The sequence below is a fragment of the Xyrauchen texanus genome, chromosome 5 (assembly GCF_025860055.1).
Source record: "Xyrauchen texanus isolate HMW12.3.18 chromosome 5, RBS_HiC_50CHRs, whole genome shotgun sequence".
Classification (NCBI taxonomy): Eukaryota; Metazoa; Chordata; class Actinopteri; order Cypriniformes; family Catostomidae; genus Xyrauchen; species Xyrauchen texanus.
In genome coordinates this window covers 24,543,757-24,568,711 of record NC_068280.1, presented here as the reverse complement: position 1 = coordinate 24,568,711, position 24,955 = coordinate 24,543,757, and the positions used below count along the sequence as shown (strand labels likewise).

Here is a 24,955-nt window from a genome sequence, read left to right as displayed (position 1 = left end):
GACTGCCGCATACTGGATGTTTTTCCCTTTTCACACCATTCTTTGTAAACCATAGAAATGTTTGTGTGTGAAAATCCCAGTAACTGAGCAGATTGTGAAATACTCATACCGGCCCATCTGGCACCAACAACCATGCCACGCTCAAAATTGCTTAAATCACCTTTCTTTCCCATTCTGACATTCAGTTTGGAGTTCAGGAGATTGTCTTGACCAGGACCACACCCCTAAATGCATTGAAGCAACTGCCATGTGATTGGTTGATTAGATAATTGCATTAATGAGAAATTGAACAGGTGTTCCTAATAATCCTTTAGGTGAGTGTATATATATTGTGGAATAACATAAATGGAGCTATGGGAATTGTGTTGTGACTAACAAAATACAAAATAAATCAAAACTGTGCTATATTTTAGCATCTTCATAGTAGTCACCCTTTGCCTAGAATTTGCAGACATTTTCTCAACCAACTTCTTGAGGTATCACCCTGGGATGCTTTTTAAACAGTATTGAAGGAGTTCCCAACTATGTTGGGCACTTATTGGCTGCTTTTCTTTATTATTTGTTCCAAGTCATCAATTTCAAAAACCTTTTTTTTGGTTTATTAAATTTTAGTTGTATAATTAAATTAATATGGTGGCACAATTATATTTTTGTCTACAAAACAACTTTCAAATTTAAGCATACGCCTTCAGATCAAAAGATTTTTAAGATCATGCGAAACATTCAGAAACTTATATACTGGTGTGTGTGTGTGTGTGTATATATATATATATATGTGTGTGTATGTATGTATGTATGTATGTATATATATATATATATACACACTCACCTAAAGGATTATTAGGAACACCTGTTCAATTTCTCATTTATGCAATTATCTAAACAACCAATCACATGGCAGTTGCTTCAATGCATTTAAGGGTGTGGTCCTGGTCAAGACAATCTCCTGAACTCCAAACTGAATGTCAGAATGGGAAAGAAAGGTGATTTAAGCAATTTTGAGCATTTCACTATCTGCTCAGTTACTGGGATTTTCACGCACAACCATTTCTAGGGTTTACAAAGAATGGTGTGAAAAGGTAAAAACATCCAGTATGCGGCAGTCCTGTGGGCGAAAATGCCTTGTTGATGCCAGAGGTCAGAGGAGAATGGGCCGACTGATTCAAGCTGATAGAAGAGCATCTTTGCCTGAAATAACCACTCGTTACAACCGAGGTATGCAGCAAAGCATCTGTGAAGCCACAACACGCACAACCTTGAGGCGGATGGGCTACAACAGCAGAAGACCCCACCGGGTACCACTCATCTCCACTACAAATAGGAAAAAGAGGCTACAATTTGCAAGAGCTCACCAAAATTGGACAGTTGAAGACTGGAAAAATGTTGCCTGGTCTGATGAGTCTCGATTTCTGTTGAGACATTCAGATGGTAGAGTCAGAATTTGGCGTAAACAGAATGAGAACATGGATGCATCATGCCTTGTTACCACTGTGCAGGCTGGTGGTGGTGGTGTAATGGTGTGGGGGATGTTTTCTTGGCACACTTTAGGCCCCTTAGTGCCAATTGGGCATCGCTTAAATGCCACGGCCTACCTGAGCATTGTTTCTGACCATGTCCATCCCTTTATGGCCACCATGTACCCATCCTCTGATGGCTACTTCCAGCAGGATAATGCACCATGTCACAAAGCTCGAATCATTTCAAATTGGTTTCTTGAACATGACAATGAGTTCACTGTACTAAAATGGCCCCCACAGTCACCAGATCTCAACCCAATAGAGCATCTTTGGGATGTGGTGGAACGGGAGCTTCGTGCCCTGGATGTGCATCCCACAAATCTCCATCAACTGCAAGATTCTATCCTATCAATATGGGCCAACATTTCTAAAGAATGCTTTCAGCACCTTGTTGAATCAATGCCACGTAGAATTAAGGCAGTTCTGAAGGCAAAAGGGGGTCAAACACAGTATTAGTATGGTGTTCCTAGTAATCCTTTAGGTGAGTGTATGTATGTGTGTATATATATATATATATACACACACATATTGTAGGGTATTACATATATAATTTAGAGATGTGGACGGGATCAGTTAAAATGCCTGCATTCTCACCATAATATGTAGGATTCACGCATTCTACCACCATTATACAGTCAAATATTTTATAATATATAATCAAATATTTACAAAAATGTGAGGGGTGTACTCACTTTTGTGAGATAAGGATATTTGGTATGCGACATTTAGGAGGGAATTTAGGTTCTCGAAATATGTGGGCTATGGACTGAATTAAACTATCCTTATTGTACCTTATTATGTAATTAGATGTATTAGCCGGAATTAGTCGCGTTTGACAACCATTATAAATGAGATAATTAACAAATAGATAATTTGTCGTAATAGATTCTCCACCATTGAAAACACAATACAACGTCTAGTTGTATCAGCTCACAATTTCTGTAAGGAATTAACTTTAAGTGAACTATGATTAATTCACTTATTGGATTGATATTATTCTTATGGATTATTGAAAATAATATCCAACGTACAATATCCAATGTATATTAGGTACAGCTTTGAAGTGAAATGTTTTAGAAACAGGGATGAGATTATTTATCAAAATATACCACAGTCACGTCGTTTTTGAACACAGACAAACTTTATAACTATTCTAATCATAAATCTAATCGAACACATATACATAAGACAGGTTGGTGAAAAGAGTTACAGAATGTGAAATAAAGGATCAGTACAGTGAAAATGAACTTTATGGAGTCTGTTGACAATACCGTAAAATCCATTTATACTTCTTTGAGTCTACATCGGATTACCCAAATTATTTTATTAATACGCCAGCACTTTGAGCACAATATTGGAGATGTACTTGCGTGTCTTTGTGGTGTTTCCTTGCATTCTTTGTGTTGCTTGGTTCTTGGCACTTGGTCGAAAGTTTGTTCTGTAGATGTTTTGATCTCTGTATGATCAAAGTTTATTGTCTGTATGAATGATAATTTTGAAGCGAGGCCATTGAGATTGATGAGTTTTCTCTGGACGTCGAGTCCCGAGCTCCCTTGGAGCTCACATGTGGAAGAGTCTGAGCAGTCAGCAGAGCAGAAGATGAAGCACGTGAAGGCAGAAGAGAAGAGACAGGAGAAGAGAGTGTGTTCTTCCTGTTTGGAAATGTTTGAACTGAAATTAGCCGTATCCCCAAAGGTGTCCTGCACCAATCAGAAATTACTTTTCTGAGTCACATGGTCGACTGGGTTGTCCTTTCTGATAGCTGATTTATAAGTCTTTGTTAGAGATTCTCACTATTTTCCTGCTCAAAAATAGTACATATTTAATCATGAACTTTATATCTTGCAAATTTTATAAGAGACTTGTCATCAGCGTTCTCTATGTAACCTAACAAATAATTGCATACCAAATATTAAACATTTTTATGGCTGTTATACGTGTAGGTATTAAAACATGAATATCCCTGGTTACAAAATCATATTGGTTTTACATATCATTGTATTTTATCAAGTTAAACCTTATAACAAAGTTAAACCTATAACAAAATTAAAGATTATATTTATCAACTATAGACGATTGCACATCACTACATACATTTTTAAGTGTTCCATCAGTCTATAATGTTACCACAGTTCAAAGCGATTTTCTGCGTTGTCTAGCAAGGCTAGATTAAGATGAAATGTCTTAGAGTTGTGCAAATCTGATGGTCCTTGTAACCTTACAAAAGAGAAGTCTGCTTTAACTCTGTGTGGAAGATCAGGAGGTCAGGTTGCGGAGGGCCTTTCTGACCAATGAGATTTATGAAGTGGAAACATTCCAAACTGAAAGTCTAGGTTTTTCTTAGATCCAAATTAGGTTGTTTCAATTCTTTTGGACGTATAATCCAACAATACACACACACACACACACACACACACACACACACACACACACACACACACTGTTCATGAGATGGATAGCCTGAGGGAAAAAACTCTTCCTGTGCCTGACATTTCTGGTGCTCTGTGCTCTGTAGCAAAAAGTTAGTGGGCTGGGTGAGTGGGGTCCGGAGTGCTTTTCCTCACTCTGGAAGTGTACAGTTCTTGAAGGGTGGGCAGGGAGCAACCAATAATTCTCTCTGCAGTCCGAACTGTCATGTTTTGACACCGAAAATGCGTCGTATTTGCTTCAACTTCACAAGGAGCTTTTATTTTGACACTGAAAGGGCAATGTGTATTTGACAGTTTACAATGTTCCACATTTCCTGAAATGACGTAATCACCTCCTTTTCTGTTATAAGGTGCTGCGTTTGAAGATTTGTATAATATCATGTAGCGGGTAATAATGTTTGGAATTGCGCGAATGCTTGAATGCTTTTGATTTCACAGTGCACGTGAACTGATCTGAGAGCTCCTCCATGCGTGTGCACACAGATCAGCGCCTCACCGGTTTGTTCTGAATCACACACAGACCATCTTTATCTGTCTTTAAATCACAGACTCTTGTGGATTAAAAATCACATATGACCAACTTGCCATTTTTATGTTATTTTGATTAATTGTGCAGCCCTGAAGGATCGTGAAATTAGTCTACTGATGCACTCTTCATGAAACTTTATGGCCAAATGAAAGCACATTAAAATCATCGCAGTATTCACGATATTGGTAAATTTGACATCGTCAGCAAAATTATCTTGCTTATATCTTTTAATATTCGATGTACTGCCCAGCCCTAATTGGATGTAGGCTTCGTTAAATTATAAAGTTTAAAGTATAAAGTATAAATTTGTGTCTCTTCTTTAACATACAATACATCCACAGTTTGCTCGCATACACCCACAGATAGCACACACACACTCCCATCCATGCTCGCTAGCATGTCGCACTGGCATAAGAATTGCACTTAGACAGGGACATGCACAGACAGTTTGGGGGGCAGGGGCTTAAGTGAAAAATTTATTTATTTAAAAAATTTTTTTTAAACAAAACGTTAAATATATTAACACAACTCTGACTTCCTTACCAATTTATTTGAATTCCCTCACACTCACGCAGTTGTTTCATCTTCAACAGATTTCTACAAAATAATCAGTTCACACAGAGACCATGGTCTTCTTTAGTATTCACTAGGGTTCTCACAAGAGCAGGCAACAGCAAAGGAAACTATGCTACTTATGATTTTCTATGCTACTAATTTCAAGTATATATTTAGAATAAATGACTGCACCAAGGAGAGGGACATAGTTTCACTTATAATTTGTTTATTTTGCTCAAGGCAATAAGTAGTTTTAATGCTTTTGGTTGTATTGATCAAAATCAACAAAAATCTTCACACTAAACTGAAAAAGGCTGTTACTGCTATTTTGATAATTTTACCAGGAAAAAACACTGCAAAAAATTATAGACAAAATACAAAAATAAAGCAACTTATCTTAAATGATTACAAAAAAGTTATTGAACTTTGAAATAATATAGTTACCTTGTTAAATGTACGCAAATTAGCACATTTTATTTAGTTAACACCTAATTTTCAATGTGGCGTTTGTGATGACGTTATTAGACACAAATTTTACTGTATTCACCTGTAGTGTCTCCATTAAATACAGTACATTAGCCTGTATGGCCATGATATATTGCCTTAGCTAAACTTTAGGTAACTTATTACATTAGCTAGTAGCTCATGAGTCATGCATGTTAGCAAAAAACAAGTTTAACTAATTTGGCTTTTGGCTAATTAGCTGTAAAGTCGAGGCACTGGTAGCTTGGTATTTTGTTCATCACCACTCACCTCCACACAAGCCAAGAAAAACATAACTGGGATAGGAGCTGGGAGGAGCTGCTGTCTGCCTGTCTCTGTGTCTGATGTGCCAATATGTGCTGCACTGCTGCACGGAGGGAGGGCATCGGAACTCGACAGTCTCATCTCCCGACCTGATATTTAGATTTTTAATTCAATAAATATATTTGTTTGACAGGAAGCTGTGCAAACAGAATATATGTATATATATATATATATATATATATGTATATATATATATGTATATATGTATATATATATATATATATATATATATATATATATATATGTATATATATATATATATATATATATATATATATATATATATATATATATATATATATATTCATTTATTTAAAAAAGCACCAGAAGGGCAGGTGCTCATGCCCCCTTTGATGTCTATGTGTGCACGTGCCTGCGCTTAGAAGTAGCGCTGTCACAAACGTTTTATAAAATTTTATGAAATTAGAGCACTTTTATTTTTAGTGTTGTATTATCCTGGCATTTAAAAAAAAAAGAATCTAGTCACCACTGCTGCAATGGGGTTTTATATACAACTGCTGATGAAGTGACAGTAAATTTGGCATTTTTTCTCTTCTGACTGCCGTAATCCATTTTTTTTATTTTTTATTGCCTTTGCATGTTTTGTGAAACATGCCTCATGCCAAATTCACTTTCACAATTATATACTGATTCATATCAGATAGGGAGAGAACTGAGACATAGCCACTATTGCTCCCTTCTCTCTCCCTCTAAAGTGTCCTCTCCCTGTCCTTACAGCTCTTTTCTCTCTTCCTTTTATTTCACACACATCATCTCTCTAACTCTATCTCTCTCTTTGATGGGCTCTTTTTCTTCTCTGTGAAAAAACATTCATGGGGTGTGGAGCAGAGTGAGATGAATAACAATGTTGAGTGTGTTTGATGTCCTTTACAGTGCTATAATTATAATTATATTTTTTCCACAAACCAACACAAAGCACCAGGTGGTTGATTCCAAGTGATATAGCCATTGATTTGATCTCAGTTAAGAAACAATTAAAAGGCAACACAAAAGACACCATATCACTGAGTTTTTATTTAGTTATTTTTGTGATTACAATTTTGTATTGATTCATACATTAAACAAAGAAAAGCATAACATATATACACAGAATTAATATTTAACCCCAACTATTACCCCCTCCCAATCCTCAAGCCCATCCAGACCCTCAACAATCATTCCTGCCGTCACACATGAGTATATACACACAAAAAACAAAACAAACCAAAAAATATAATAAACACACACACACATAAATACTATACCTCTCTCTCCACTGCTCCTCCCCAAGAGCCCTTCAAGAATGCCAAATATTTGCCCCATTTCCCAACAAATTAATTGAAATTCCCCAGTCTTCTAGATGATCCTTCTTCGAAACCATCACCCTCCCCATCTCCGATCTTTGTCCTTTTTAAGAATCTGACCGATCCAGGCTTGCATCATGGTTAGCGTATGCTTATTGTTTTATAAATTGAAACCTAACAAACTGTGAAATGCTTTGCTTGTTTTGCTTGTGCTAGCTTTGTGTAGGATAAATGCCACTTGGTTTTATTTTTTTATAAATTTTTTCTTATCTGTGGAATGACATTCATACATTTGTAAGTGTGGTTTAAGTGTCCAAATTCCTTTGGAGCCATTGTATTTTCACAATATAGGTTATATTGTCTTTCTTTCTTAAACTACATAAGCTTTACAGCCCCATTTCCCTACAGTAGCACTCTGTCACCACAGAGACTTTTATCCCTGTCATCACTTCCTGTTTTGGAAGTTCTAACCCTTTTCATGCCTCAGGTGCTTGTGTCACCATCAGCTGAGCAACTCACTGATAAGAGCTTATCACAGTAGGTTTCACTTTTAAATGCATCTCCAAACAATCAGCAATGATGCTTTTTTTCTTCTAATATATGTGTGGTACATTTTTGGAGTCTTTATAGAAACATTGTTTATGCAGACTTTGATTTTGGTGTCATGTGTGATATTTGAATTGATGTATGTTTGAGCATTTTGATTTAAATTGTGATTTCAGATTAAAGCTCACTCAGTGTATTGAATTTTGCGGTAAATATAGCGGTAGTTTTCTGTTTGTTTTAAGGCTCTGTACATTGTGCAGTGTTTGTACTTTGATCACAGAACTCTTAATAGCATGTGACAGACCTCTACACTACAAAAACAAGCACAATACTTGCCAATTGCCTTGTAAGCCTTATGTCTTAATGAAACAGAGATGTGTGTTTCATTTTTGAGAGTGGAAGGTTTGGAGAAATTTGTACATTGCTGTTTAATGACATTTTTGTGCTATGTTTGCTAGATTTTAGTTATAACGTTTAGGTCATATGTGCCTTCGATTGCGTTTTGTGTACAGTGTTTATATTCTTTTATGAATTAATGAATGAAATTCTCATGCCAAAATGTGTGGTCAAGTACACACTAAGTAATTTTCATTTATCAAGTATGTAAGGTCATAAACTGTTTAAGCAAAGACTACATCGGCAAAAGTAGATGTTGCATTGCATATTACTAGCATTCTTACTGGCTTAACCAATGTGTGCAAGTATTGTGCTTATGAATGCTCTAGTTTTGACATCACAATGTGAAACAAATCGATGATTATAAATCTCATGTAAACAGTTTTTTAATGGTCAGAATTTTTCTTTTAAATCAGTTGATTTGAGGTAGTTTCAAATCAGTTGATTTGAGGTCAGCATATTGGTTTGCAAACATGATCACTAACAATTCAGAGATAAAACGCTATTCCTTGTTTTAAATAACACTAGCTTTATAATAACAGCATATACCAATGTCAAAGCTGAAAAGTTTATAGATTTTTGCAAAATAAAAAAAAAAGCAAAGAAAATTAATGGGATTTTTAATTCTAGAACCCTACTGTTGCTCACTACTGAGGAACATAGATGGAGTTATCTTGTTCAAACTCACACAGTTTCTGTGTAGAACAGATAAGAAGAACAAACTGAATACCTTTTTATACATTTATTTTTATTTACTAGATGTTAGATATGCCAAATGTTCCGGAGTAAGTTTCTACTGCTGTGTATTCTGCTTTCTGCTGTGATCTCTTTTTTTTTTAAAAAACGATCTCCCCTCTCTTCAGGGACCTGCTGTTTAATCAGATTTACCCTCGGCTGGTGGAGAACTCTGTGGCCAAAGGTGTGTTTCTGGAGAGTCTGGAGCCCTACATTCTGAGTGAGCGGATTGGATGTCTGACTGCGCCCGTCATGAGAGACCTCCTAAGCTACTTCCAGGAGAACGGCATGATGGAGAGTGTGGAGGGATGCCTGGTCCACATGGATATCACCAACCTGGACATACAACAGGTGTGTGTGCATGTGCACATATGACATCATTTCAGCAGTTCTTTATGATCTGTGTTACATAATCAACATATGTCTGCTTTAAAACCTGGCTGTAGGTGGTGCAGATGTGCTGGGATAACCAACTGTATGACGCCATGATCTACGTCTTCAACAGTGGCATGAACGACTATATCAGCCCCATGGAGGTATGAATGTGTATGTGTTCAGTGTACTTTGTGCTAAAAGGTTAATTCATTTCCGATTTCCGTACACACTCTGATGGTAAAATCGGCTTACTCAAGTAGAAAACCGTAAATTGAAACTGCTTAGCCTTTCAGGGACACCTCAAGGGTGTTTGCTTGTTTGTGTGCATATTGTTGATTATGTGTGTGAGTGTTTTCCCCACCATTAGGCCAGGAGGAAGATGAAAGCTTTGTTGTCAGAGAAATCTTCTGAACACCAGATGAAAGGCGACCAAGCAAGGGATTCATTTCCTTTCATGTCCAAAATGTCACACACATAGACACTGACCGAACACAACAGCACTCTTGTCTATGGAGACTGTGTGATGAGCACAGAGTATATGTTTGTCTGGATTATGTGGTCTTGTCTTGCATGTGTTGCAGGAAGTCTGAAGGGAGGATAGACTGCAGTGTTTTAGAAATGTTGTGCTTGAATATATAAAAAAGCTTCCCTCAGCAGGCTGTGTGTGTGTCTGTGTGTGTCGGTCTGTGTGGGCTTTGCATGTGAGTGGCAGTGCTGTTAGTAACAGATTACATGTAATCTGGATTAGGTAATCAAATGTAATATTTAAAAACTTGATTGTATTATAATGAATATTTTATAATGTGCACAATCAGATTACATTTACATTTTTATGGATTATATGATAACAGTACATTCTTGATTACATCAATCAGCCAAAGGCAGTAATTAATGCATAATTTTCAATTTCCAATGGATAAAATCATGCCTCCTCCTACTTTGTATTTCCTCATTGTTCTTTTCTGTCTGTTTTACTTGGAAATGTGTCACATTCTGGAATGCTCTTTAATGTTTACTCTAAAATATGTAAATAAAAAGGCTTTCTCCTTTGAGCTTTTGCCTTTTTCTTTGCTGTTCCAGAAACTCTTGCAGGTGATTGGTCCTCCTCTTCGTGACGAAAAGCCTCTTACAGGTAGAAAATAGAACTGAACTACTCCTGTACACAGAACAACACCTCCCACACACATATATGCACCTGCTAAACTAAAGTGCACATTATCATGTTTTTACATTTCTTTTCTTTTGCAGATGAGCATGTTGTGATGGGAAATAAACTGCTGGTATATATCAGGTGAGATGACTTTTTGTACAAGCACTGCCCTTACACCCACATACATGTATGTTTATTTAGCTAAGGGTCCTTAGACTTCTCTTGTATTTATTTAAAGCAAATTATGAAATCATGTGGCCAAAAGTTTATGAACACCAAATATTTTTATGAACATATTATTTCAAAACTACCCAATTCCCCCTTTGCTGCAATAACAGCTTCTACTCTTCTGGGAAGTCTTTCCACTATACTATGCCAGGAACATGGCTGCAGAGATTTGCTCCCAATCAGAAACAAGTGTATCAGTGAGGTCAGGCACTAAAGTTGGTTTATGAGGCCTGGCTCACAGTTGGCATTCCAATCCACCCCAAAGATGTTCATTGGGGTTCAGTTCTGGGATTTGTGCAGGCCAGTCAAGTTCTTTCACACCACAAGCAGTAAACCATTTCTTTATGAACCTAGCTTTGACAATACAGGAGTCACTCAAAAGCCTCTGATTGGAGGACTTTAGCGATCTCCCAGGCTGGTGAGCATACATTAGATCAGAGAGATAGGATGGCACCTGCCAAAATGAAGGACTTAAAAACAAATAGTAATAACTTTAATTCAATTGTGTAACGAATTGGCAAATCGTGCAGGGAAACTAAAATAGGAGTGACCGTATATGTTCGCATTTGCATACACCTGTCAAAAGCATGGCAGCAGCATTTTGAAGCATTTGCAACCATGCAAGAGATGATTGCCTAGTCAAGTCTAGATGACATAAAAGCATGAATCACCCTTTTAAAGTCCTTGAAGGGGAGAAATGACTAGACTTAAGCCAAAACTCGTAAATGGAAGTAGCTAAATTTGACTACAGATTTGTTTATCAAACTTTATAAAAAAAAAAATAAAATATACATATATATATATATATATATATATATATATATATATATATTGATTAAAACACCCAAGCTTTTCCACCAATTGTTTAACATAAGGAGATTGTTCTCCAAAATTAAGATTAGGAATACCAGAGGCCTCAGATGGGCCAATCACAATAATCTCAGTCTTTCGTTGAGGTTAAAGAAATTTAAAGATTTCCAAGATTTATATCAGGTAAACAGGGTTCCAAGCCACACATTTGTCACACATTTTGTTTTCAAAGGCAAATAGATTTGAGTGCCATCTGCGTAACAATGAAGGATATACTATATTTCTTAAAAATAGAACCTAAAGGAAGCATATACGTGGAAAAAAGAATAGGAACAAGAATGGATCCATGAGAAACCCCACAAGTAAGATGAGCTTTAGAAGATGAAAATTCACCAGTATTAACTGAAAAACATATTTTTCAAGTAAGATTTGGATCAACTGAGGGCATTTCCTTGGATGCCCACGCATTGCTCAAGATGAGAAATGAGAACACCATGGTCTATTGTGTCAAACGAAGCACACAAATCTGAAAGCACCAGGATTGCATAATCCCCTGAATCAACATTTTATAAAATATCATTACAAACTTTTAAAACTGCAGACTCGGTACTATGCTGAGTTCCAAAACCCAAGTCTTAAAACCCCCTTAAGACTTAAGATATCTTATTTTCATTGAAAATTCTCAGTTGTTGACAAAGGACTAACTTCTCTAAAATGTAAAAAATAAAAAGAACATTAGAAACAAGTCTAAAAATATAGCCGCAAGCAGCAATCATTAGGGTCCAAGCACATGTGAAGAAATAACCAAAATAACCAGATTTGGCAGAAATTAATCAGTGGATGATGAATAATACAAATTGATAGAATAGATCCTGCCTAAACTAAATTTGTTGAAAATTGGGAAAAATGTGATTTGTTACTTGGATGCTAGGGTAAACCCATCTGTTTGCTATGCAGTTTTTGATACTCAAAAGGCTCCTTGCAATCCTGAGTCAAATGCACAAAACCGGAAGTCTCTACGTTGTTCTGGTGCAAAGATATGTGATTTGTTAATTGGTTACTAGGGTGACCCCACCTGGTTACTAGGCATTTACCAAGGTGATACTGAAAAGGCTCCTTACTACCCTGAGTCAAATTAATGAAGCCAGAAATCTCTACAATGTTCTGGTGCAGAGATATGTGATTTGTTAATTGGTTGCTACAGGGTGACCCCACTTGGTTGCTAGGCAGTTACCAAGGTGATACTGAAAATGCTCCTTGCTACCCTGAGACAAATTAACAAAATCGGAAGTCACTATGATGTTCTGGTGTAGAGATATGTGATTTGTTACTTGGTTGCTAAGGTAACCCCAACTGGTTGCTAGGCAGTTACCAAGGTGATACTCAATGGGCTCCTTGATACCTTGAGTAAAATTAACAAAATTGGAAATCACTATGATGTTCTAGTGCAGAGTTATGTGATTTGTTACATGGTTGCTAGGGTAACCCCATCTGGTTGCTAGGCATTTACCAAGGTAATACTCAAAAGGCTCCTTCCTACCCTAAATCAAATAAACATAACCAGAAGTCTGTATGATGTTCTGGTGCAAAGATATATGTTTTATTACTTTGTTGCTAGGATAAACCCATATGGTTGCTTGGAAGTTACCAAGATTCTCAATAGGCTCCTTGCTACCCTGAGTCAAATGAACGAAGTCGGAAGTCTCTGCGATGTTCTGGTGCAGAAATATGGGATTTGTTACTTGGTTGCTAGGGTAACCCCATCTGGTTGCTAGGCAGTTACCAAGGTGATAGTCAAAAGGCTCCTTGCTACCCTGAGTCAAATGAATGAAGCAGGATGTATCTATGATATTCTGGTGCAGAGAAATGTGATTTGTTACTTGGTTGCTATGGTAACCACACCTGGTTGCTTGGCAGCTACCAAGGTGACACTCAAAAGGCTCCTTTTCCTGATCCTTTTCATTATCACTTTGGTAACTGCCTAGCAACCTGATGCAGTTACCTAGCAACAAAGTCAATCACATTTTTCCCAAATTTTAAACAAATTTAGTTTAGGCAGGATCTATTCCGTCAATTATTATTATTTGTCATGCACTTGATAATTTCTGTCAATTCTGATTTATTTTGGTTATTTCTTCACCTGTGCTTGGACCCCGATGATTGCCACTTAAAAGTAAAACAAAAAATTACCACCATAACAAATTTTTAAAACACAGAGCATTTATTTGGGGAATACAAACTGCAGATAAAAAGAACAGCAATGAAGGGGTTCAACTCTAAAACATCAAGACTGCAAAATACACACACTCACACAGAAACACTTATGCACTCACATGATCAATTAATAATTCAGTCACAATACAGGAACAAAGCACACATCAATGAAGGGGTTAAACTCAAAAACATCAGGAGTGTATATTAGACACACCCACTCACATATACACACACTTATACACACACATTCTGTATACAGACAGTGAAATCATAGGCTGAGTTTGAGAATTTTTACCAGTTAGTTAAGTCTAAAGACTCAACTAAGAGGTTGAGATCAGGCAGTTCTCTGATGAAGCATTACTTTTCTTTAGCATTCTTTCTCTGTGTTCATGCTTGACTGTAATCATAATCCAAAAAGTGATGCTTAAAAACAACATTTTAACAAACAAAGAAAAGTAAACTTTACAACAAAAATTAGTTTGATAATGTCTAAATATACATCCAAACTAATAAAAGTAAATAGCTATGCCTAAAAACACTTTAATCAGCAAGGTTTGCACAAATCTGTTTATAATTATATATACCGTAGCTGTACAGGCTATACTTAAAACCTACTTAAAAGGTTGAATTAAACGTGCTTACTAACACTAAATAGGACAAAATCATCTTTTACCTAAAATACCTCTAAAAGACATTCACTGAATTAATGGGGGGAAAAAATACTTTTTATTAAGTTTAATTCAGTAAAGAAAATTGAAAACAAAATACATTTACTTGAGAAGCAACATATAAGATATTTAGACTTGCTTTAAGATAATGTTCCTTAAATATGTGTGTATTTTGTATACAAGTGTATTTTCTTTTAAATAAAAACATATTTTGTTGAAGACTACCCCCTCTCACCTTTCTGTTCACTTCAATCCATCTTTAACTCACTAAAAACAAACTCCCTCTTATTAATAAAGCTGCATATTGCCAATTTTCTTCATGATAAGAAATGCACAGTGACATATATTGTGATTCAGTAAATCACAAGCCATCACGTTCTAATCTAGCTGCAACGAGCATGTGTGCTCGAGGGATGAGCCATGACGTGACAAGAGTGTGCATCAGCCAGGTGCAGTTTCAGTCTCTCCCCCTTAGATCAGGACATTTACGCAACTCATAGAAGAGGCTCTGACCACACAGAGAAATGCCAGTTTCGGAGTCGGTAGATATTTACATGATTTGCTTCTTTATTATTTGAACTTTAATAAAGCTAAAACGCATTAAATATAACTGCATTTAAGATGCAGCGCCTGGGTGTGGATTTATTCCAGTTGCAGCGCCCCCTATTGGTGAAATTTGGTGCGACTTAGCATGCTTCCTCAGAATGTTGTGTTGTCTATGTGTATCAAGTTTCGCTACGTTTGGACATTTAGTTTGGTAGATATAGGTCAATTTCGATGACATGGACGACGACACCTGACCAGTTCGTTGGCTTATATCTTCATAACGACTCCAGGAAATACAATTATTTTCATACATTTTTGTAAGGAGTTTCCATAAGTGATGCATGCCAAATTTCATGCAAATCAGATACAGTGAGGAAAATAAGTATTTGAACACCCTGCTATTTTGCAAGTTCTCCCACTTGGAAATCATGGAGGGGTCTGAAATTGTCATCGTAGGTGCATGTCCACTGTGAAGAGACATAATCTAAAAAAAAAAATCCAGAAATCACAATGTATGATTCTTTAACTATTTATTTGTATGATACAGCTGCAAATAAGTATTTGAACACCTGTCTATCAGCTAGAATTCTGACCCTCAAAGACCTGTTAGTCTGCCTTTAAAATGTCCACCTCCGCTCCATTTATTATCCTAACTTAGATGCACCTGTTTGAGGTCGTTAGCTGCATAAAGACACCTGTCCACCCCATACAATCAGTAAGAATCCAACTACTAACATGGCCAAGACCAAAGAGCTGTCCAAAGACACTAGAGACAAAATTGTACACCTCCACAAGGCTGGAAAGGGCTACGGGGAAATTGCCAAGCAGCTTGGTGAAAAAAGGTCCTCTGTTGGAGCAATCATTAGAATATGGAAGAAGCTAAACATGACTGTCAATCTCCCTCGGACTGGGGCTCCATGCAAGATCTCACCTCGTGGGGTCTCAATGATCCTAAGAAAGGTGAGAAATCAGCCCAGAACTACACGGGAGGAGCTGGTCAATGACCTGAAAAGAGCTGGGACCACCGTTTCCAAGGTTACTGTTGGTAATACATGAAGACGTCATGGTTTGAAATCATGCATGGCACGGAAGGTTCCCCTGCTTAAACCAGCACATGTCAAGGCCCGTCTTAAGTTTGCCAATGACTATTTGGATGATCCAGAGGAGTCATGGGAGAAAGTCATGTGGTCAGATGAGACCAAAATAGAACTTTTTGGTCATAATTCCACTAACCGTGTTTGGAGGAAGAAGAAAGATGAGTACCATCCCAAGAACACCATCCCTACTGTGAAGCATGGGGGTGGTAGCATCATGCTTTGGGGGTGTTTTTCTGCACATGGGACAGGGCTGACTGCACTGTATTAAGGAGAGGATGACAGGGGCCATGTATTGCGAGATTTTGGGGAACAACCTCCTTCCCTCAGTTAGAGCATTGAAGATGGGTCGAGGCTGGGTCTTCCAACATGACAATGACCCGAAGCACACAGCCAGGATAACCAAGGAGTGGCTCTGTAAGAAGCATATCAAGGTTCTGGCGTGGCCTAGCCAGTCTCCAGACCTAAACCCAATAGAGAATCTTTGGAGGGAGCTCAAACTCTGTGTTTCTCAGCGACAGCCCAGAAACCTGACTGATCTAGAGAAGATCTGTGTGGAGGAGTGGGCCAAAATCCCTCCTGCAGTGTGTGCAAAACTGTTGAAAATCTAAAGGAAACGTTTAATTGCAAACAAAGGCTACTGTACCAAATATTAACATTGATTTTCTCAGGTGTTCAAATACTTATTTGCAGCTGTATCATACAAATAAATAGTTAAAAAATCATACATTGTGATTTCTGGATTTTGTTTTTTAGATTTTGTCTCTCACAGTGGACATGCACCTACGATGACAATTTCAGACCCCTCCATGATTTCTAAGTGGGAGAACTTGCAAAATAGCAGGGTGTTCAAATACTTATTTTCCTCACTGTATATGGCCTTGGACTAGTTCAGAAAAGTAAATTTTCCTGAAAATTCTAAATTGTGTTAAAATGTTATAGACGGAAATGAAATTGGAAATATACATTTTGACTTGACTCGAGGAATCAGAGGAAAAATAAATTTGATTCTAGCCCTTACAGTTCCAAATGTATGATCACAAAAGCAAAGAAGCTGCTTATAGCGCCACCTAGTGTCTGACAGATTGGTGTGGGGGGTGGGGGGATTTGGAACCATCCTACCAAGTTTGGAATCTCTATGACATACGGTCACCCAGACACTTTTAGGGCAGAAAAAAAATTATACGAAAAATAATACGAAAATCTGAACAAATACATTATGGTTCCTGCACATTCCGTGCTTGAACCCCTAAAAATCTGAACAAATACAATAGGGTTCCTGAACCTTCTGTGCTTGAACCTCTAATAATAATAAGAAAAATAATAAGAAAATCAGAACAAATTCAACAAAAGGGTTCCTATAGAGGTTGTATAGTTGTATGTTTAAGGTAATCTGGAACATTTCCTGTTGTAAGGCACTTGTTAAGTGATAACACAATGCCCTAGAATGCAATTTTATGGAGTAGCATTATAATTAGTGATGCACCGAAATGAAAATTCTGGGCCTAAACTGAAAATTCAGGATGCACTTAACAGAAAATGACTTCTTTTTTTATATATATATATAATTGTTTTAATATTATACTTTTAATTAATTTCATGAATTTAATGAATCTGAATTGAAAAAGTACAAACCAATAATATGATCACACTTTTATTGAAAGTAACGCACCAAAATTGGACAGAAAATATATGAAAATAATATTAAATATATTATACTTTATTCAGTTCTTTAACACTCAAATTTAACAGATTTAAAAAAAAAATATGTTTTTACCAATTATCCAAATAATGTAACATTCTAGAAATCTAAAATGATATGCAAAATAGCAGTCAAGTAATGAAGTTAGCAGCTCTATGCTAGCCAATACAAAAAGTTTAAATATGCTACACAGTCATTTTAATGAAAACAACACAGAACAGCAGAGGGCCTCTATTCTCTTTATGTAAACGTATTTATACTTTAATATAAAATTATTGTTCAAAACAACAGTGCAAAACAGCAGTAACAGAACTAAAACCAACCTCAACTGTAAACGACAAGTGAAGAACAAAGTTTTGCAGGGCTAAACTAATTTTAATGTAATTGCTATACACACAGCAAATTGGACTGCTTTCTATTTAAGTAAGAGTGGCAGGTTTATCTTCAAGAACAAAAGTTGCTCAGCTTTCTGGCAGGACGGTTCCTCTTCTCATCAAGAACATGAGATGCTGCACTGAATAGTCTCTCTCTCTCTGTGCTGCTGCTTGGGGCAGATATATACCTGTGTGCAATCTGCGCAAGCAATGGAAAGCAATCTTTGTTCATGTACCAGTAGTCGAGAGGATTGTCACGTTCGCGTGAAGCGATCATCTGTGTTCCGCAACTGCTTTCAGGTCCTTGAATAACGTTAAAAAAGGAAAAAGTCACCCGGTGGACTTTCTGGTGCCCTCCTAGGGTAAGATGGTGTCCTCCTAGGGAGTTGGTGCCCTACGCAGGCTGTGTAGTATGTGTATAGGGAGTGGCGGTACTGCTTTGAAGTGTTTCCACACCACTGACATCGGCCTTTGCTTTGTAGCGCAGTGATTATGGATAGATCGATCGAGAGTGAAACCTGAGCACTGAGGAGCGGGGAGGCATATATTTTCGGCCTTTTTTCTCTTTCGGCCAAAACAAAAAAATGCCATTTTCGGCCGAAAAGTTTTGGTGGCCGAAATTTCGGTGCATCCCTAATTATAATTCGTCTTCACTGGAATTAATGGAGTAACCAAACTTGTTAATTAGAAGGGGGTGTCCACATAATTTTGGCTGCACATATTATAATTACTTAATTGGCTGTATAACTTAAGTAGCTTAAAAAATTATATATATATATATATATATATATATATAATCATACAATAAAAACATGTCATTTAATTAGTTTTATGTTACATTTTAATACTTTTTTAATTTCTGAATACTTGACACTGCTCTTAAAATCTTCAAGAACTGTTTTCTTTATATACAGTATGTCTCTCTTCTATTGTTTTTATTTATTTTATTACTGGCTGTTTACTTGTCTTGAATAATCACTTGAGAACTTGAAAACAATGTTTACTTTTTTCAAATTATGCCTCCTACACACTACACGACTTTCAAAGACGTCAGATCGTGGTACCGCTTATATTACACATCTGTCTGTCTTATCATGGAAGTCGTAGCGTTTTCAAATTACACGAGGAATCGGCGACATGGGTGAACACATTACAAAACATTTCACTATTGACGAATCCCTGACAACTCTGCCTGGACTCCAAATTATGATTCACAACAGGGTACACGTGAGAAGTGATACGAGATACGAAAACAAATGCATGATCATATGTTATGCATTTCAGAATAAGATATGTATGTTTTTAATCATATATTTTATTGGTTACAATATGAAAATGTATCTCCTACTGAAAAATATACATATACGCTTACCTGACTGTCCAAAAGAATTAGCAATTTCCCTCCAACTCTTCTCTTTCTCCACCTGGATACTTGATACCGCAGCCATGCCAGTTGATGTTTTGTTGCAGATACATCAGGACTCCTCCCACTGCAAATTCCCATGCCCCGTTTCTTGCTCTCTCATTGGCTGTTGGTCAACGCTGCAGTTGTATTCAGTCAAAACATATTTCACATTGAGCGATTTGGAGTTGCAGACAGGTTCAGATGTTTATCATCCTAGATATGTCATTGACATTGGCGACGCGTCGGCGCTTCTCTCAAATCGCTTCTTTGATAATTCATACATTGAGATCGATTTGCCTATGATTTTGGGCTTTTGTCGGCGATCTCCACAAAACTGTTGGTGACTGAAAATCGGGCTTAAAATCGTGTAGTGTAAACTCAGCATTAGTTAGTGTTAGTCTTTTTTTGGTGTGAAATTGGTATCAAGAAATGTCAAATGTCACTGGTATTGGTACTGACTACTGATATTTTGGTATTGTGACAAGACTACTTAGAACGTATCTTTATATTGGTTGATCTTACTATAATAACTTTAAATTATCCTAACCCTAAAATAATTTATTTGCTTTTTTAGGATAAAAAAAAATATATATTTTTTTGATTTTGTGAGATTTACCTAATTTCAGGGGTAACATTTGTCCCCAAACTATAGCTTAGTACAACATTTACACACACAGTTACATATATTAACACAGTTGTCACCTTTTTCAGCTGTTGTTTGGCAGGACGGGCCTATCCTTTGGGGGACATTCCTGAAGATCTGGTCCCTCAGGTGAAAAACCAGGTTAGTAGTTTGATTAAATTCAGACTGCAGTGAGTAAATATAAATGTATACTCTGGGGTATAGTGTATTGCTAATGTCTGCAGTCACACACTTTTGTTCAATACAGCTCAACACTATGACAACACAGTTGTGTTCTGTTTGTGAAGGGTCCGTATGAATCACACCACTCATTCTCCCTCTATTATATAGTGCACAGCTTTCACAGAAGACATAAATGTTTGTGTGTGTGTGTGTGTGTGTTTAGTATTCTTTGCAATGTGCTCTCAGCAGGGCTTTCAGAGGGATTTCCTTTCTGTTTTAACCATCAGAAGTGCTCTAGTGATTAGTTCTGGGCTAGACAACCTCCAGAGAACATAAACATGGACACTACACACACACACACACACACACACACACACACACACACACACACACACACACACACACACACACAATCTAAAGCAACTCTTTCTATCTCTCATACAAACAGAGTGCTGTCACGCTCTATAGGTTTGAGTGAAAACCGTGACAGCCAGGGTTGTTTACCCTGATGAGGTGCAGAGATGATCGGTACTCGGGCAGGAGCTCAGAGGTTGTGGGAATGTCCTGAGAAAAATCTGGGAATGTATCAGAGAGTGTGGAAAAGCAAATACTTGATTCTCCTGATAGGGTACATCCAACAGTTTTTTTTACTGCAACTATTTTTTAATGCAGTGTCAGACAGAATCTGCAGAATGACTCCTGAAAAATTTTCTCCACAATACCTCACAAATAAACCTGTGGATTATGCATTAATAACAGGAACATTGATCACAGCATAGGATTTGACATCTGACAGTGAACAACCAGCAATTTATTGGCTGTAGCAGTAGTGCATTAAAGGGCTAATTGTAAAGAATATAAAGAGACAAAAATTATTTGGGAGAAAGCCGGTTCATTTGGAAATCAGCACAAATATAATTTCCTATGTCTATCATTGTATTAGCATATTAAGATACATTTTGTTTTTTTATTATTAAAGTAAAAATAGTTTTTTTTTTTCACCTGGGAGGTGATTTAAAAATGTATTGTCTTCAAGTTCGTATCCAGAGTATGCTGAGTGACTCCAGCCAAGTCTCCTAAGAAACCAAATTGGCCCGGTTGCTAGGGAGGGTAGAGTCACATGGGGTAACCTCCTCGTGATCACAATAATGTGGTTCGCTCTCAGTGGGGTGCATGGTGAGTTGTGATTGGATGCCTCAGTAACCCACGGTAACACGCTCAACAAGCCACGTGATAAGATGCGTGGATTGACGGCCTCAGACGTGGAGGCAACTGAGATTCGTCATCCACCACCCAGATTGAGGGCAGTCACTATGCCACCATGAGGATTGAAGCGCATTGGGAATTGGGGAGAAAAAATAAATAAAAAAAATCGAATGTCTGAAGAATCGTGATTTGTAACAGAATAAAAAAAGTTCCCACGCCTATTATAAGAAAGCTGTCATATGCACCGGACATCAGATGCTCCAGGTTGCGGTGCTCTGCAACCATTATAATAAATCAAAGCTGTCTACAGTGGAAGTGCTTGTCTGTGACAGTTTGCAGAGAAGGCTATTATATATTTTTTTTTTATCCCGACACATAAATACTTTGTTATATAGCATAATCTTTGGTCTGTCATCGTATGGTAGAACATACCGTTATGCTGCCCATCCCTATTCTCAGTGGCTTCTTGTTTTTTTTTTCTTTACTACATTAAAATGCTTGTCATCATCAGTTTATGTGTGTGATGTCTCTGATGTATGGCTTTAAAGGTGTGTGTCCATTTAAAAAGAGAGAGAGAGAGAGAGATTTGTTGCAGTGTGTGAATGTAATGTTTATTTGAAGTATTATCTTTTGGGCCCCAAGGGGCCATGTTCAAAGAGACACATACACAGAGAGACTCCTGTTTCTCTTTGATCCTGCAACGCAGTGACAAATCCACACTTTCCTTTACAGTCTCACACACACACACACACAAAAACACACACAAACAATGCCACTGGTCATTCTCCATCATGCCTTTTCTCTCAACACAGGAATCACAAAGATGAGCACCTCCAATTGATGCAAAATTACCTCTGTGTGTGTGAATAGGAGATAATGGCTTATCTTCTGGGTTTGCTCTTGCAAAAACACACTCATTCTAGATGGAAAGTGTTCCACCTGGTCACCATGGCAACTAGTCAGCCCTGTACTGTACTCCAGTGATAATGGGCTGAATTTTGATTACGTTATTGTGTGGATTGTTGGCCCACGAACACATACCTGTAGAAAGAGTGACCTGAAAAAAAAACAAACAGTGCTTTTGAACACTTGAAGCCTGTATATACAGTACAGTATAATACATCATAATTGTTTTTGTAATGCATTACATTATTCCTATGTACGAAATTGTGTACTGTCAGAATATGTACTGTTTTTGATGAAGGATACACTTCTCGGCCTGTAAAACACTACATTCCTTAGGTATGCATGCAAGTAATCTGAATAGATTCCGTACATAATCCAGGAACATTTTAACCCGTATTAACCTGTAAACCGAATATATGACATAACAAAATAAAATTAAAACATTTAAGACATTAAAATAATCTGCTCTGGTTATGTTAAACAAGAACCAATTAAGCACAAGGAACGACTTTCTTGGTATTCAGTAAATGGCACTTATATTTGCTAGCACAGTGTGAATCTTTTTATAAACAATTGCAGCCACCGTTATAATACTTATATTTTCATAGTTGCACTTTTAAAGAGTATGCATTTATAACAATATGTGTGCATAAAATATGTGTGCATATAACATATTGTTATATTCCCTGTCTTTGTCTAGACCTTTATGTTGAAATTCTTGTTTAGTTCCCTGTTCCTGTTTCCTGTGTTAGTTTTGTAGACCTTTGTAGTTTTATTTCATGATTTGATTCTCCCTGATTGTTTCCCCAGGTGTTCCTCATTCCCTGATTGTTTCCCCAGGTGTCCCATGTTTTCCTTTGTGTATTTAGCACTTGTTTCCCTTGGTTCAGGGTTTCCGCGGGGTCTTAAAAAGTCTAAATAAGTCTAAAATTTCAAAATCACAATTTAAGGCCTTAAAAAGTCTTAAATTTGCTGAAGTATTGTGTTCTAGGTCTTAAATCATTTTAAACAGGTCTTAATTTTCCTACGTCCATGTAAATCTCATTTAAATGCTCCCGCAGCGCTTTGGAATGTTTTTTTGTTTTAAATTCCGTGGTGTTGTAGTTTCTTATTTCGCTAGTCCAAATATAATTCGCTGTATTACGACTACAAAATAGACCAACATGCAACAGCCAATCAGCTTTGAGCTTTCGTGTTATTGGCGCGAGTCTCTCGGATACCCCAGAAAGACGTAAAACGGATTTTATTCAGCTATGGGGAAGTGCAAGTTTAGCGATACTTGGCTTGAAAAATCTGAATTTCGTGCTTGGTTAAAGCCAGTTGCAAATAATGCATTTGAAGCCTACTGCTTCTTATGCAAGAAAGCTATTAAATTGGGAACGTTGGGTGTACGGGCGCTGGAGTCTCATTCAAAAAGTGAAAAACATCTAACTGCTGTGAAGGGTCTCCAGCAAACGACAGCCATCAGCCAGTTCTTACAAGTATCTGGCGGCTCCAGCACTACTTCTACACTGCCTAGGCTAGGCCCACACAGTAGCTCCGCAACTCCCGCAATCGACGTCCGTGTTGCTTTTGGATCAGAGCCAACACTAAAAGTGGAGGTGCTCTGGGTTCTCCACACGGTGACAAGACACCAGTCCTACAGTGCGAATGAGGAAATCGGGGAATTGTTTCAAACAATGTTTCCGGACTCTGATATAGCTAAATCCTTCAGATGCGGGAAAGATAAAACGTCCTACATTACGCACTTTGGAATAGCGGATTTTATAAAAAGAGAACTAATTTCCAAAATCACGGGACCATTCGTGCCGATGTTCGACGAAAGTCTGAATCGCACCACCAAAACGAAACAGCTGGACCTGCACGTACGTTTCTGGGAGGGCGGGCAGGTGCAGTCAAGATACCTGGGATCCCAGTTCATGGGTCATGCAACTGCCGAGGACTTAATGAAACATGTGAAAGTAAGTAAATGTTTTATTTTAGCAAATAAATACATTTTAGCTAAAATTATTTTAGCTGTTACGACTTTGTTTATAGATTTTTTTTTTTCATTAGCAAATGTGTGATTAGAGTGGTATTTTCTGTTGTATTAAAGGAGAACTCCGGTCAATTTTAACATTGAAATCATTTTTTTGTAAATTTGGAGTGCTGTCAGTACAGAGAACAAGGACAAAAATCTGTGTTGCCTACACCATGTTATCCTCTTTTTAAAATTTGCACCCTGTTGTCTTAAAGGGGGGCGTTCTCTTGAATTGCTTAGTTACCAATGATCGCACGCGTGAACTTGACAATCGACTACTGTGGACTTCGACTGAAAACAGGAAGGCCCTGTCCCAATATCCACACTACGCCCTAAGGTCTTCCTCGAAGTGGACACTTGTTGAAAGTGCACTTAGTGGAGTAAGTGCGCAAGGGCCCGAAGCTGTGAAAAGCAGAATTGGGACAGTCTTGCACACGTCACTATCTACGTCACTTCTGTTGTGATCAGGAGAGCAAACACCGTTCATTTGGCTAATGCGTGTGCTGCTTATAATAGCTGTAACATGACACAATCCTTTGAATGAAAAAATGTATATTTTTTTACTCTTGATTTTATCTCATGGACAGGCCAATGTTGAGAGAGGCTTTTCTGTTAATAAAGAGATCGAAACCTG

At 37.4% G+C, this 24,955-nt stretch overlaps 1 protein-coding gene across 3 annotated transcripts in view; it reads left to right on the top strand.

Annotated features, from left to right (window-relative positions):
* The window catches only part of vps8 (VPS8 subunit of CORVET complex), a 178,543-nt gene that overhangs the window by 29,990 nt on the left and 123,598 nt on the right, over nt 1-24,955 (top strand). For 2 of the 3 annotated variants that reach the window (XM_052126503.1, XM_052126502.1), the window contains exons 21-25: nt 8,947-9,169; nt 9,265-9,354; nt 10,274-10,325; nt 10,442-10,484; nt 20,096-20,168. In XM_052126503.1, the coding sequence (XP_051982463.1) occupies nt 8,947-9,169; nt 9,265-9,354; nt 10,274-10,325; nt 10,442-10,484; nt 20,096-20,168 (481 nt within the window). Of the gene's footprint in view, nt 1-7,608; nt 7,679-8,946; nt 9,170-9,264; nt 9,355-10,273; nt 10,326-10,441; nt 10,485-20,095; nt 20,169-24,955 lie in introns of those variants that run through there. The other variant, XM_052126505.1, reaches the window with a different exon arrangement.